At 41.7% G+C, this 17,056-nt stretch overlaps 1 protein-coding gene across 1 annotated transcript in view; it reads right to left on the bottom strand.

Annotated features, from left to right (window-relative positions):
- SYCP1 (synaptonemal complex protein 1) overlaps positions 1-17,056 on the bottom strand; it is a 360,929-nt gene that overhangs the window by 170,070 nt on the left and 173,803 nt on the right. Inside the window, exon 15 of the mRNA XM_073615691.1 lies at positions 14,442-14,504. Within this exon, the coding sequence (XP_073471792.1) occupies positions 14,442-14,504 (63 nt within the window). The remainder of the gene's footprint in view (positions 1-14,441; positions 14,505-17,056) is intronic.

The raw sequence follows: 17,056 nt of genomic DNA on the forward strand, positions 1-17,056 counted from the left end.
ATTGCACCATCGGGAGTATCTTCTCATTTCCCATCGCCAGGTCGATTCTAGACATGCACCCCCTCCCTGGTGCGTGCCAAGAATATGTCCTGTTATCTGAATTTCTTGATCTTTCCCCTCCTTTGGGATCACTACTATATCTGCCTCTGACATTGATAGGGGCAGCCTACCATCCTTGGTCGTCTGCTCTAGCACTTTTAGGAGCTCCGGGAGCAGGATCTCCCCGTGTTTCCTATAAATCTCCAGTGGCAGCCCATCCGGGCCCGGAGATTTCTGGCCTGACAACTCCGCGACTGCCTTTTGTAGCACCTCCAAAGCCAGAGGGGAATCCACCTCACTTCTATCTCTCTCCGAGAGTACGGGCAGGTCTACCCCTTCTAAGAACCTGTCCATCTCACGCCGGTTCAAACCCCAGCGCGACCTGTACAGGTCTCTATAGAATATAGAGAAAGTTTCTAGGACCTCGACGGGATCAGATGTAAGCTTTCCAGCCGATGTCTTAATTGAGGAGATGGCCGGTGAGAATAAATTAGACCTAGTTAAGAGGGCAAGCATCTGGCCTACTTTCTCTCCCTCACCAAAATAGTTTTGTTTCTGGAAAAGTCTCTTGTTCTCTGCTCTTCTATTGATTACTTCTTTATACTCTTGTTGTTTGTTGAGCCAAATCTCCTGTTTTTCCGGGGTTGGATCTAACACATATTGTGCTTCTGCTTCCATGGCTTCCCTACTGGCCCTCACCTCCCAGTCCCTTTATGTTTTCTTTACTATAGCAACCTGCTGATGTAGTAGTCCCCTAAGGTATGCTTTTAGGGTATCCCACACTACCCCTACTGGTGCTGTACCTGAATTGAATGTTACAAACTCTTTTAGCTTGGAGGCTACTTCTGCTGGGCTACTAATCAGGTCCAACCATAGTGGGTTTATTGTCCACCTTTTCTGACTAGATCTGATGCTTAGATTTAGGGTCAAGGTCAGGGGTGAGTGGTCCGATATTCCCCTCGGTCCATACTCTATGTTTCCTATTAATCGCAGGGCTTCACTGTTACCCACTGCCATATCTATACGCGAGAGAGTAGAATGTGACCCTGAGTAGCAGGAATACTGCCGAGTGTTTGGATTATAAGAGCTCCACAAATCGCACCATCCAATCTCTTCAAGAAGTTGGCCTAGTCGCCCCTCTGATACCCTTTCCGCGCGGGTCATGGGCGGGAACCAATCCATGCTGCTATCTAGGACTGCATTAAAGTCCCCCACCACTATTATGGGAATATCCACCATACTATTCACAAACTCCAACAGGTCCAGCATGGTCTCTGTTTTGAACGGAGGAGGGATATAAACATTTGCTATCACCAGAGATTTATTTTCCACAACGCAGCTCAGAAAAACATACCTTCCCAACGTGTCTATCCTGGCTGAAAAAATGAAATACCTCTCCTCACCAAGATACTCACCCCTCTTGAATAATGTTATCTGAATTTCTAATCCTCCACAGATCAAACCATCCAACTTCGTTTGTAAACCTTTCCAAAGACTTAGACCCCACCATTCCCCTTAGAATATCCAGAAGCACATGTTATATGTATGGGTGATTTTAATATGTGGTTAAATCCAAAATTGGACAGGTTTGGAAAAAATATTCAGACATAAATATCATTGTCTCTTTTAATACTTTCATTGTAGCAGGTGGGGGGTTATATATCCCCATAACAAATGGCAGTGAATGCACCAGGGCAAATACAAAAACATATCTCCCCTCCAGATCCTTCTTTACCCTGATGCATACCCACGTTACCGCTCGATGCACAATAAGGGAAACCCCCCTTGAAAAAGTTGTATGGCATGAATGACTTGACCATTGAATCCAGGACTTTTTTAAAATATTGAGTCTTTCTTTAACTAAATGTGTTTCTTGAATGCAAATTATTTTAGCTTGTACCCTACTAATTTCTGTAAAAACCTGTATTCGTTTTAATTGTGTACCCAAACCTCTCACGTTCCATGAAAAAAAAGTGCACTGATTACTTATGTTTTGCTATTCCTTAATCATTCTTCTTTTCCTTCTCTCCTTTTCCCTCTCTCTTCTTCCCTTTCTTTCTACTTTTCCCTTTCTTTACCCGGAATCCTGATTCCTTCTTTTCTTTGTGACCATTCTCCTCTTTACATTCTCTTCTCTCTTCCTCCCCCCTCATCCATTCATCTTTCTTACACAAAAAATTCTTTAGGGCATTACCGACATACTGCACCTGCTCTTATGTAGGTAATTTGTATCAATTTCAGCCTTTCTGCTTCCAGACCCACCCCGCCATCCTAAGAATAGTGGAGCAAAGGCAGGCGAAGGGGGAGCAAAAGGTAAAAAGAGAAGGGGAGAAAGGGGAGAAAAGGGACAAAAAAAAAACCCCAAATGTGTCACCTATTTCCCCTCCCTCATACGTGTCTTCTTGTGTTTTCATTATTCCTTCCTCTTGTGTTCAACTCCCCACTATTCCCCATCCCCCCCCCCCCTTTTCCTTCAACCTTATTATACCCATTACTTGTGTGTAATCCTAATCTAATCATAATGTCTATTTAACACTTGTCAAAAGCATGCTCAATCAGTGTTCTCTTCTCAATTCTTTTATCCGGTGCAATCCATCCATGCCCTTCACAGAAAAAAAAAAAAAAAACACAGCACAAAAAAAAAAAAAAAAAAAAAAAAAAAAAAAAGCTTTTTTTTGATCATTTATGTCTGCCAGCCACTCTTTTCCCTCCAGCTTGACACATGGACTGTGTCATCAGTCACAAGCAGTTATGGCTGCCTTAGTAAATGAGCGTTGTTTTTATAACATACCACTTCTTGTTTTACCTGTTACCAAAGGTGTTACCAAAAGCTCCAGAGATTACAAAAAGATATATCCAGATGCCCAAGTCAGGATCTTACGAGTATGCATTTTGTCTGTATGGACATGTTTTCTGGATGTCCAGTGGCAAATGCTACTGCAAAGGCCACAGTAAAAAAGTGTTATCAGAAGTAGTTTGTAAATATAGAGTGCAGAATTTACAGAGAGTAACAGAGGAAATCATTTTGATAGGAGAGTCCTTACTAGAAGTTTTATTTTTACACTCCCTACTGTCTACAATGTAGCGGACAAAGTAGAGTAAGAAACTAGAAAACTTTTGCCTGAATGTTTTCTCATGCCCCTAAGGGGATACTGGACTCTCTCCCAATGGGATTTGGTTTGGGAGTGTTTTACTCACTTGCTTATATTTTGTCTCAGTAGCTGAAGTCCTCCATTCGGATCTCACAGAGAACATTGCTGATCTTTTAAGGTTTTTGACAAACTCATTTATGTGTTTTCTCCCCAATTCCAGATCTTAAAAGTTTGGAAGGATCTAAAACTAAAGCCAGGTGACTTGTGAATTGTTAAGAGACATTTAGATATAAGGAAATGTTTGGAGACTCAATACAGCATCTATTTTATGTACAGTTTTGCAAAACCTGAAGGAAAAGTCACCTGGATCAACACCAGACACTGCAAAAATGACTAAATTAAAGAAGTCTCTGTGTTATATATATATATATATATATATATATATATATATATATATATATATATATATATAATGCGATTTGAAAAGTAGTTCAGCCATGTTGAAGTCATATTTGTCTTTTGTACGTCTTCCATTTTATGTAGAATTATCTGTGTTTACATGTGCTGATAAGTCAGCATGCCAACAATTCAGCTAGAAGGCCATTCTGGTCACAGGAGTGTACAGCCAGTACTCTGTAAAAATGTCTTATCAATCATTTGCTTTTCACAATGAAAAGTCATTTTGTAATGAAAAAGCTGCTCAGCTATTATTTTCTCCACAATGGAGTTTTTGCCTCTTTGGCCAGGACTACCTCCACCTAAGCGTGTGAAGGTTCCAGGTTAAAGGTGATAGCAGGTATGGTTAGTGATCAAAATATTGAGCAAAAGAGGGGAAACTGTAATGAAGATTTGTAAGTTCTGTATATAATTGTATTCTATTTTGTATGTATTGCACACTGCCCTCACTGTGCACACGGCACTAATAATGTTTTCAGTACATGTTTACATTCTTTCGAGTCCTGATTAGAATTAGTCTGCCTATGTAATGCCCCTTGTTACCATAAATGTACAATTGTAATATTAAAGTGATACCTACGTAATCATGTGTATAAAAACCTTCAATTGCGTCATAATAAGGCAGAACAGTTATTTGGAAAGATGCTGAGCGTATCTTTTGTGTCTGTTCCCTACTGCAGTAGTTATTAATTTGGAACCACTAATCAATATGAGGATAGGAGTTGCCTATCATCAAAATGTCCAACTCAAACCTCAAACATGGTGTTATTTTGCCTCACTCAGCACGACACAACGCACCTCTAAAAATCGTTGCCTAAAAAGGAGCAGGAGATTTTTTTTGGGCGACAAATGCACATAGAGCAGCCCATTAAAATGAACGGGAAAGCCCTGTGGTGAAACGCAGAAGCATATGTAAATCGTGCTTAAAAAAATCATAAATCTGTCTGCAAATTAACAGGTTACTGCTCTGAAGAATTTTGAAGATTGTGGGTAGATGGCGATGGGAAGGCCACACAAGAAGATCTAAAACTGTGCCTATCGTTTAGAATTGGTTTATTAAGGGATGTTGCACAGTATTTAAAATAAAGCCAAGACAGCCACAGAAAAAAGATCTTGGAGGAATGGGATTGAAGATAATATTAATTTATTAAGAAGATGTTGGGGAAGGGGGTTCACTTATCCTTTAAAAATGTCTTTTAGAAGTTAGACCCTCTATGCACTGTTAAAGCTCATCATGAGCCAAAACTTTTATTTTGTAATTTTTAATTGAAATGGAATGACTTGACTTGGTGTCTCTATTAAGTTTTTGTAGCTGCCTGTTTTACAAATGTTGGATTTCCCCTCACCTGATGTCCACTCATAAGCTGGAGAATCAGATTTTTAACCGTGCTGCAGACGTGTACTTTTGTAAAGCAGACTGTTGGCTTTCAGTGTGAGAGTGATACAAGCGACTGTGAAGTTGCCAGTGACTTCCACAAAAGCTGGGTTGTGCTGCCCCCCTGCGCGAAGCCCCCCCCCCCCACCATGTTGTTCCACCTGCGGGCCTGCTGCAGTCATGGTGGGTATCACTGGGAAGGGCAGCGGGAGGCTCAATGAACATCTGCCCACTGAGCCACCCTCTTGTGCACAGACCAGGAAATGACGTGTATGACATAATTTCCTGGTCCTGAGCTGTCAATCATGAGTGCCCAGTGAAGCGGTTGATGGAACATGTTCTGTATTCTATTAACTGCAGTGGAATAGAGGGGACACCATCCAGAGTCTAATAGACCCTGGATGTCTCATAAAGAGTGCCTGTCACCTATATGCTATCAAATGAGGGATGATTGGTCCCCTATGTGATTATGTGATAGCAATAAAGTCATGAAAAGAAAAAAATTATAAAAAAAGGTTTTAAACATTTAACCACTTGACCTCCGGTAGGTTATACCCCCTTCATGACCAGGGCATTTTTTTCTATTCAGCACTTTGCTGCTTTAACTGGTAATTGCGTAACACTGCACAAATTATTTTATATACATTTTTTCATACAAATAGAGCTTTCTTTTGTTGGTATTTGATCGCTGCTGGGTTTTTATTTTTATTATATAAACGAAAAAATACCCAAATTAAAAAAAATAAATAAATAAATATTTTCTACTTACTGTTACAAAACATATCCAATAAAATCAAACTTCTTTATAAATTTAAAGTGATAACAAACGTTATACTTGCCTCCTCTGTGCAAGGGTTTTGCACAGAATGGCCCCGATCCTCCTTTTCTAGGGTCCCCCACGGCACTCCTGGCTCCTCCTCTTCTTGAGTGCCCCTACGGAAAGCCGCATTCCATGGGCACTCGTGCGGGCGTGCTCCCGAGTCCTGCTGACTGTGTCCATTGACACAGTCAGCAGGACTCGGACCCGCCCCCGTGTCGCTGGATTTAATTGACAGCAGCAGGAGCCAATGGCTGCTGCTGCTATCAATCTATCCAATGAGGACCAGAGACAGCGGCTGGAGCTGCTGTGCTCGTCGCCGTCTTGATCGGGTTCAGGTAAGAAAAGAAGGGTTCTGCAGCACGAAAAGGTTTTTCACCTTAATGCATGAAGGTGAAAAACCGTGAGGGCTTATAACCCCTTTAAGCTAAAATGTATTCTACTACATGTCTTTGGTAAAAAGCAAACTGCGTTTTTGGGTACACGATACTATTGGAGACACTAGTAATGTTCTGATCGTGATCAAGATACTGATCTGTGCAGACACTATACTAGTAATGGTAAGTGACTTATAGTGTGACTGTAATAGTGTGGCAGACAATCTAGCGCTAACTGACACTGGCTGTGAGGGACGCTAACTGACAATGCTAGTGACACTAATACAGTGATAATACTGTACACTGTACTAATGGCATTGACTGGGAAGGGGTTAACATCAGGGGGCAATCATGAGGTAAACTGTGTGCTTAAAGTGGGGTTCCCATTTAAAAAAAAAAAAAATAAATAAAAGTCAGCAGCCACAAATACTGCAGCTGCTGACTTTTAATCGGACACTTACCTGTCCCAGGGTCCGCGATGTGGGGGATCGAAGCCCCGCTCGTCCCCCCCTCCACTCAGCAGCAGCGGCATTTTAACTGTGGGCGCCTGGCTGTGGCTTCACAGCCGGGCACCCACTGCGCATGCGCGAGCCGCGCGCCGTCACTGGCCCCGTAATCATCTGGGACCGGTCACGTGTCCCAGATGATTGACAAGAGGGAGTAGGGAGAGGCAATCTCCCTTCCTGCGCCGAGGGAAGTGATGTCACCAGCCCAGGCACCGAAGGAGGCAGACTACGAGGGACCCCCTAGCAACAGCCTTTAGAGGTGAGTAAAAAAACTAATTTTCTCCAAATGTTTTTTTTTTATTTTTTTTAAGCACATTACTCATTTTTTTTGGGGGGGTGGAACTCCACTTTAACAATTGTAATGTGTATAATGTGTGGTGCTTTTACTAACAGATCTGTCTGCTTTTTCTCCCTGAACTCAGAGTTGATTTTAGGGAGAAGAAAAAGGCAGATCGATGTCTCTGCACAAGTACTGTGTGTTTGGCCACAGCCGATCAGCAGGTGTACAGCCATAATCATTGGCTGTATCCTGGTGACAAACTCGTGCTGTGTCCAATCACAGCATAGGCCAGAAAACCGGGACATACAGGTCCTGGCTGTGCCGCCAGCTCGCAGTATACAGTGCCTTGAAAATGTATTCATACCCCTTGAAATCTTCCACATTTTGTAATGTTACAACCAAAAATGTAAATGTATTTTATTGAGATTTTATGTGATAGACCAACCCAAAGTGGCACATAATTGTGAAGTAGAAGGAAAATGATACATTATTTTCAATTTTTTTTACAAATAAATATGTGAAAAGTGTGGCATGCATTTGTATTCAGCCCCCTTTACTCTGATACCCCTAACTAAAATCTAGTGGAACCAATTGCCTTCAGAAGTCACCTAATTAGTAAATCGAGTCCACCTGTGTGTAACTTAAGCTCAGTACAACTACAGCTGTTCTGTGAAGCCCTCAGAAGTTTGTTTGAGAACCTTAGTGAACAAATAGCATCATGAGGGCCAAGGAACACACCAGACAGGTCGGGGATAAAGTTGTGGAGAAGTTTAAAGCAGGGTAAGGTTATAAAATAATATCCCAAGCTTTGAACATCTCATGGAGCACTGTTCAATCCATCATCCGAAAATGGAAAGAGTATGGCACAACTGCAAACCTACCAAGACATAGCCATCCACCTAAACTGACAGGACGGCAAGGAGAGCATTAATCAGAGAAACAGCCAGGAGGCCCAAGGTAACTCTGGAGGAGCTACAGAGAACCACAGCTCAGGTAGGAGAATCTGTCCACAGGACAACTATTAGTTGTGCGGTCCACAAATCTGGCATTTATGGAAGAGTGGCAAGAAGAAATACATTGTTGAAAGAAAGCCATAAGCAGTCCTGTTTGCAGTTGGCAAAAAGGCATGTGGGGGACACAGCAAACATGTAGAAGAAAAATGCTCTGGTCAGATGAGACCAAAATGTAACTTTTTAGCCTAAAAGCAAAACGCTATGTGTTCCGGAAAACTAACACTGCACATTACCCTGAACACAACATCCCCACTGTGAAACATGGTGGTGGCAGCATCATGTTGTGGGGGTGCTTTTCTTCAGCAGGGACAGGGAAGCTGGTCAGAGTTAACAGGAAGATGGATGGAGCCAAATACAGGGCAATCTTACAAGAAAACCGGTTAAGAGTCTGCAAAAGACTTGAGACGTGGCGGCGGTTTACCTTCAAGCAGGACAACAACCCTAAACATACAGCCAGAGCTACAATGGAATGGTTTAGATCAAAGCATATTCATGTATTAGAATGGCCCAGTCAAAGTCCAGACCTAAATCCAATTCAGAATCGGTGGCAAGACTTGGAAATTGCTGTTCACAGACGCTCTCCATCCAATCTGACAGAGCTTGAGCTATTTTGCACAGAAGAATGGGCAAAAATGTCACTCTCTAGATATGCAAAGCTGGTAGAGACATCCCCAAAAAGACTTGCAGCTGTAATTGCAGTGAAAGAACGGGCAAAAATTTCACTTCACAATTATGTGCCACCTTGTGTTGGTCTGTCACATAAAATCCCATTAAAATACATTTACGTTTTTGGTTGTAACGTGAGAAAATGTGGAAAATTTCAAGGGGTATGAATACCTTTTCAAGGCACTGTATCTATTGTAAGTGGGTCAGCAAGAAAATAAAGAGACACATACATTTTTTTAGAGCTCTCTCCCACACACAAATACAAAAACACATGTGCACAAATAGGAAAAGCGATTGCCCTACACATCTTATAAATCACTGCATATGCCTGAGTGAGAGCAGAATTTTAGCACCAGAGCTCCTGCGTATTTTTAAACTGATGACCTGTAGGGGATTTTAAAGCATTACATATGAAAAAATATAGGGTACTGTTTTCACAGTTTCACTGGTGTACACAATTTTAAGGTTTGACATGTTGGCTATCTATTCACAAGACCCAACCTTATGTTACTAAAAATTTGCATTATATGTGCCCGAAAATTAACTTTAGTGTATTTTTTTACTGAAATATTGCATTTCATAAGCTGTTGCACTAATATTGTGTAGCATGAAAAACTGAAACTACTCTCCTACCTTACACAGCGTGGAAGTCTTAGTTTGCCTCACCTTCTAGCTGCCCGTAGACAGTGAGGGGAAGGGTTCCAGCACCAGCTTCAGTGTAAAGAAGGGACAGTCCACAAAGGCTGCCCCATCTTAAGCCTATGGATGATGTCATCGCCTAGGCTTTGCAGCAGCTGTTGCTTCTTCTCCTTTCTCCTCTACACTGAAGCTGGCACTAGGACCCAATCATGTGACTGGACCAAAGCAGTATAGGTAACTATATTGATCTTTTCTTTCACAGGGTAGATAGAATAGTCTTAGAATGGGGGTGGGAGAAGGTTTAGCCTTAGTTAGAGTTTGATCGGAATTACACTTTAACCTTTTCGCTGCCAGAGCTGTTTTTGCATTTTTTGCACACGTTTCAAAGATAACACAAAACCTCCAAACATTATGTATTTTCTTAAAGCAGACACCCTAGGGACTAAAATAGTGGTAGCAGTGATTATTTTATGTCACACAATATTATCGCAAAGGTCTATGAAAACGCAAAATTTAAGTAAAAAACACACTAACGTTACATAGTTACATAGTCGGTAGGGCTGAAAAAAGACAATAGTCCATCCAGTTCAATCTGTGTAGGTGTATGTGTATCAATTTATAATGATTTCCCATATCCCTGTATGTTGTGTCCTTTAAGATGTTCATCTAAAAGTCTTTTAAAAATATCCATACTCCCGCAGCCACCACCAATTGTGGGAGAGAGTTACACATTCTTTTAGCCCTAACAGCGATGAACCTCCCTACGCAGTTTAAGGTTAAACCGCTTCTCCTCCAGTATCACTGTGTGTCCCTGTGTCCTTTTACAATCCTTGGAACTGAATAGTTTATTTCTTATGCTGTGAACCCTATTGAGATATTTGTAGATCTCTATCATGTCTCCCCTCTCAAGTGTCTCATCTCCAGCAAAAATAAATTTAGTGTTTGCAGTAGTTCCTTGTAATTGAGGTCCTCCAGACCCTTATTAGTTTTGTTGCCCTTCCTAAAGTGGATCTTAGTGCAGAGAGTTTTTGGTAAATTATAAAAGACGAAAAAATGCATGTCAAACCAATTTGTGTTTGCCCGTTAAATGGCGACAAACTTCAGTACCCTATATTTTCAAAAGCCCCCTATAGGTCATCAGTTTAGTGTTACGGAGGAGGTCTTGTGCTGGAACTAGTGCTCGCACTCTGACGTGCGGCAATATGTAACGTTTTTTAGGAGCCCCTGACGCATGCGTTTGCGTTTCTACATGGGTATATGTGGGGGTCAGGGGGCCTCAAATATTTTTGGGATTTTATGTGCTTAAGGTGTAACTTTTTATTTTTTTGCAAAAGAAAGATAAATTTTTTATCACATAGGGGACAAAAAGTTTTTTTTGGTGACAGGTTCTCTTTAACCACGTAGCCTCCCTGGCGGTATTCCCGAGTGTGGCTCGGGGTTAAAATTCAGTACCATTAGCGATAACCCCGAGCCACACTCGGGATCGCATTGCAGGATCCTGGGGCGGCTTTACTTACCTTGTCCCCGGGATCCTGCGATGTCCCCCGCAGTGTCCGAGGGCTCCGTCCTCCTCCGAAGCCTCTCCGTGCCAGGCTCCGTTCCCTGCGAGCGGCGCGACGCACGGGGGCGGAGCCTGGCGGCAAATTCAAAAAAAGTAAAAAATCATAACACATACAGTACTGTAATCTTACAGATTACAGTACTGTATGAAATGATTTCACATCCCTTTTGTCCCCAGTGCTCTGGCCCATGCCCTGCATGCAGTTTTACATGATATACACTGTTCTTTCTGCCTGGAAACTGGAGATTGTCCATAGCAACCAAAAAGTGTCCCTTTACGTCAAAAGTGGCTTTAGACCAGCTAGAAAACAGTGATAGTAAATTAGAACACTTGCAGAATTGAGCGATAGTGAATTGTGGGGAAATTTATTTTATTACTATTTTTTTAAATTTTTTTTAATTATTTATTTTTATTTATTATATTATAATTTATGTTTTTGTGTTTCAAACTTTATCATACCCGGGATATCTACTAGACTCTGGTTTGGACAGATTTAAGTGTGTTATTGTTAAGATTTACAGACCTACAATATAAAACGCCAAATTTCCATGCAAAATAATTGTACCGCTTTCAGCACCTAAAATCCGAAAGAATCATACCGCCAGGGAGGTTAAGGACCGAGCCTCTTTCTGAGATTTGGTGTTTACAAGTTAAAAACAATTTTGTTTTGCTAGAAAATTACTTAGACCTCCAAATATTACACACACACACACACACACATATATATATATATATATATATATATATATATATATATATTTTTTTTTTTTTTTTTTCTAGAGAATAAAATGGCGGTCAATGCAATACTTTCTGTCACACCGTATTTGTGCAGCAGACTTACAAGCGCACCTTTTAAAAAAAAAAAACACACTTATTTAATTAAAAAAATTAGACAACAGTAAAGTTAGCCCACTTTTTTTTTATATTGTGAAAGATGTTACTCCCGAGTAAATTGATACCCAACATGTCACACTTCTAAATTGCGCCCGCTCGTGGAATGGCGACCCTTAAAAATCTCCATAGGCGACGTTTAAAAAATTCTACAGGTTGCTTTTTTTGAGTTACAGGGGAGGTCTAGGGCTAGAATTATTGCTCTTGCTCTAACGATCGCGGCAACACCTCACATGTGTTGTTTGAACACTATTTTCATATGCGGGCGCTACTCACATATGCGTTCGCTTCTGCACGCGAGCTCGGCGGGACGGGGTGCGTTTAAAAAAAAAAAATTCTTATTTATTTTACCTTTTTTTTGGTCTCACACTGTTCTCCCGCCACCGATAAAAGTGATCCTGCGGCGAATCTGCCGCAGAGCACTTTTACCTGAAAGCGGACCACCCTCTAAAGAAGAAGATACCGGGGTTATGGCAGCTAGCTGCTGCCATAATAACGATATTCCTCTTCAAAGTAGCGACATAAAATGACGCCGGGCGGTCCCCGTAAGTGGTTAATAAGGAGTCTAAAATACATTGCATGTCTCCTCTGGGCTCCACTGAATGTACTGCAATGCACATCACACTGCAAAACATTCCTTCACCACTATGTTAGCCAGGGAGTGACAGGTGTCCCAGAAGTGACGTCATACAGCTCTTCTTCCTCGCCTCCATCCGCGATGTCAGTCCAGGGCCCGCAGATGAGCAAGTGGAGCCCAGAATATAATGGTGGGGTGAGTGCGCAAAAGGGGGGGGGTGTAGTCAGTACCGGGGGGTGTATGGAAGCAATCAAATGCTTCCACCTGACAGCCATCGGGTTGTGTGTGGAACCCCCTACTGTCAGGTCCTGGTTAATGCAAGCATGGCACTAATATCTACATCTCAACAGTTCCGGATTGTGCGAAACTGTCCTACAGTTTGATCCTACTCCTGTAAATTCCCTGTTCATGTACACTGTACCCACAGCTCATTCATATGCAAATCATCATGTAGTTTGCATATGAATAAACCAACCATATGCATATGAATGAGCTTTACCAACTCCTTCATATGCAAATCCCCCTGCAGCTCATTCATATGGCAAGCTTATAGATACCTCTCTAGGCTCCAGTCAAAGGAAGGATTTTCTGCAGCTGCATCTGTTCATTCCAATGGTGAGTGAGCTTAAGGTGGAAAAGCATCTGTACTTGAGGGGGCTACTCTGTACTGGTAGGGAGAGGGGAAGCTGTACTAGAGGGGGGTTCTGTACTGGAGACATTCTGTATTGGCAGGGTGAGAGTAGGACTGTACTGAGGAGGGCTGTATTGGAGGGGGATTCTGTACTGGTGGGGAGGTAGGAGGTCTGTACTAGAGGGGGGTCTGTACTGGTGGGGAAGGAGGGAGTCTGCAATGGAGGTAGTCTGCACTTGTGGGGAGGAAGAGGCCCTGTACTGGAGGGAGAGTCTATTCTGATGGAGAGGAAGGAGATCTGTACTGTGACGGGGTCTGTGCTTTGGGGGTGTTCTGTACTAGAGGGTTTGTACTAAGAAGGGGCTGAGAGGGGGGGTCTGTGCTGTGAGGGTAGTCTGTGCTGTGAGGGTAGTCTGTACTGAGAAGGGGCTGGGAGGTTGGTTTGTACTGAGCGAGATTTTGGACTGTGGGGGGAAATCTGTACAGAGAAGGGGGGGTATGGTCTTGGGGGGGCTTTGTCCTAGGAGAAAAGGAAGGTTTTAGGTTGTACACTGTACATTGTTCCTTGCATTATGCACTTCAGAGCCCAGCACATTAGAAACTACATTGTACATTTGGTGGTGTTTATCACTGTATTCTCTGCAGGAGCTGTTGGGTTTCTGCACTATAATTAGACTGTACCAAATATTGTAACTAGCTAAACAAATACATAAATAATTTAATTAAAGCGGTTGTATACCCTCAGGAAAAAAAAATGTAAAAAAAAAAACCCCTGTAAGGCAAAGGCAAAATGAGCTAGTATGCAACACATACATTATGAAATACCCTAGAGCGAGGTCCCGCAGGCTGGTCCACGGCGAGGGAACTGACATTTTGCCCTGGGCGTGTCTTCCGGCTTCGTCACTCCCGCGCATGCGCGTGGGAGTCTTCTTCCCGGCAGCATCTGACAGTCCTTCAACTGGGCATTCACAGCACATTCGCCGCTGACGTCAGCGGCTGCATGCAAAGTGAATATCTCCTAAACTGTACAGGTTTAGAAGATATTCCTTTTACCTACAGGTAAGCCTTATTATAGGCTTACCTGTAGGTAAAAATTTAAAAAATGGGTATACAACCACTTTAACAATACCTTCTTGGATGTAGTTCTGTCATTGTGAGAAAGTGCCAAGTGAGATTTTTACCAAGGTGCTGCAGAAATATTTGTAAACCACACCCATATGGCCATACCTAGTTTACACTGCAGTGCGCTACGCGTGCATGTTCTGCCCCCCAAATATTGTCCCCCAAAAATTGTCCTTCTTTGTCAAGTTCAAAAGTTGGGAGATATATCAGATATGCTAATATAATTTCTTGAATGTATGTGGCAGAAAGAATCACAGACTTTAAATGTTAAAACAAGCAGATCAGGAGTTCTGAAACTTAAAATTAATGACACTTCACAATCCTTTGTAGAAGTTTATGATGTTATTTACCCCATTTTCATTGCCCAAAATATTTCTTTAGTAACTTCAAAATACATACTTCCTGTTGTAGCTCTTCTATGGCCTTATTTTTATTTTCAATTTGTTTCTTCAAAGTACACAACTAAAAATGAGAGATTGGAAATAAATTAGGTATATATAACACATCAAGTAATTTTTGTTAAATATTGAAAGTATCAAAGAAGTTACCATCACCTGGCTTTCTCTTAAATTGAAAAAAGAGGGTCTAAAAACAACATACTTCCTTCATGTTCTGTATCTAAAAAAACTGTGACCTTTATGCTTGTGAATGGACTTTCAATATAGAAAAGTTATTTGCTAAAATGAAAAAATAAATAATAAATTACAGAATTGTTTTTTTTGGGTCGTGGTATAAAAAGGTGCTATTAACAAAATTGTTAGTGACAGTTCTGAGCTACTTCCAGGAGCAGAATGAGACCTGTGTGCATGAAGTGCTGCCGACTGGCTGGTCTAGTAGTGGCAGATAATAACTGCTGCAGATGCCTGCCCCTGTGTTGTCACTGTGGCAGAGCACCCCAAGTAACAAAGTCATTGGGCAAAGAGACGCTGATTTATAGAAATTAGGTGAGAAAAGGTGGGAAAGTAAACAGTCAGACAGTTGAACACGTTTTAGTCCACTTTGAACTTCTCATGCCAGACTCATTGTTTAAAAAAACTATTAGATGGGCACCTTAACGATCACAGCATACGGGGGATATACAATGTAATATTAACATAAAAGCACACACACAGGTTGGACTTGATGGACTTGTCTTTTTTCAACTTCACCAACTATGTAATTGTTAGGGTTTCCCAAATCACAACGGCCTATCTGGGAAAAGCAATCAAAAGATCAAGGATTAAATGTGAGCATGCTGAGCCATTACGCTCAATGTATTTTTTCTTGTCCCGGTGGGAAAAAGGCAAGACAACTTGACACTTGTATGTATGAGCTCTCAAACATGTCAAATGAATCACACAATTTTTTTATCAGGCCTTCTCCCTTTTTACCTAAGCTTTAGTCCTTCCATCAAAGTGGAAGACAAAAGTTACTTATGCAAAAAAAAAAAGCTAGGAACACCTGCTTTTATTATAGATGCTTGCCTTTTCATATTTTCACACTCAGAAAATGTGTTTTGTTTACATTCGTGAGGTTTGATTTTAGTATTTAAATCCAAAAGATGCCCAGCCCCCTAGAGGTTATAACCCCTCCCACCCCACACCTGCTCAGTTGTGGAAAACAGGCCAAAGAGAGAATGATAGCATATGAGTGGGGAAATGTAAAATAATTTTACATTAAGTATAAAAATCCTACTTTGTCTATCATCCATTAGGGGTGAAGCTTGATAATTTAGCAACCTACGCCAAAGCAGTACTAACACAGGCAAACCAACCAAGCTCATTTTTCATCCATACCTTTTGTCCACCTTTTCACACTCCTATTCCTTTACCTGCACTTAGTTATCTTCCTTCATAATTATTAATGTTATACTTATTTAATTCTCTTACAATGTATTGGGATTCCCTTTGATGCCTGGTGACCTCCCTGCTGGGACTCACTGAGTCCCTCCTCTCGCACCTGTTTGGTATAGTCATCTCCTGCTCCCTCTCCTTGCCCCTTCCCCTCCCCTTCATTTGCCATCCCCACCCCGTGCCTTCTTTCTCATGCAGTAAATGCAACCTCTTGTAGGCTCTTCCTGTAGCCCTTTTGAGCGTGGTGCCTGGCTGAGGGGTATGTGCCATTTTGGTTCAACTGTGATGTCTGGACGTCTGAGGGAAACAATCTAGAGCGGAACTGCTGGAAGGCCTAAAATGAAGCTGTTCTTTGGTAAATATAAATCCTATTACTTATTCTGTAACTTTGTCAACCAATTGATGTTTTTACATGGTTTTCATTGTACTGATTGATGTCTTGTATCCTCTAGAAGTCTATATTCTTATCCCCCCTGAAGAAGACCGCTATTATATTATGGTCGAAACACGTTGGGGTCTTTCTGTATGACTTTTTTTTAGCTATTTTGTTATTTGTATATTGTACCATTGTATAATCATGCGATTTACGCCTTCTAGCAATGGATTTTGGAGCTCCTGTCTTGACGGACAGCTGTGTTTGTACATACCAATTTTTGTAATAAACTTTTTTTACTTAATATTTTGGACTGGTTTGCTGCAACTCAAACCCCCCTAGGGAAATTTTCATACTTCATATGCTTTCATTGGGGCGTGCAGCCATTTCTTGCTAATACTATTGTATCGTTTTTTCTGTTCCCAGCACTTTATTTAGTAACTCATGGGCCAACACAGTAAGTTGTCAGAGGTAGTTTATCTGGAAGCTGGAGAATCCTTTTTAAGAGGCCTATGGAATGACAAAAAATGAATCAGTCTACCTAAAAGAAGCAGTGGCAGAAAGGCAAACTGTGATGGCCCTTACTACATCTAGGCAAAGAGTCAGACACCGGGAAGGCAACATAATGACTTAATTAGGCCCCTTCCACATGAGGCGGATCCATTTAGCGGAGTCCGCCAGCTCAGCAGGAGATCGTTCCATTGAACTCCGCTGAGCCAGCAGCTGACAGGTCCCTCCCTGCTCACTGAGCAGGGAGGGGCCTTTCAGAGCGCCGTTGATTCCTATTGAGAGATCAGATGAAAACGGAC

Source organism: Aquarana catesbeiana, linkage group LG02 (genome assembly GCF_042186555.1).
Source record: "Aquarana catesbeiana isolate 2022-GZ linkage group LG02, ASM4218655v1, whole genome shotgun sequence".
Lineage (NCBI taxonomy): Eukaryota > Metazoa > Chordata > Amphibia > Anura > Ranidae > Aquarana > Aquarana catesbeiana.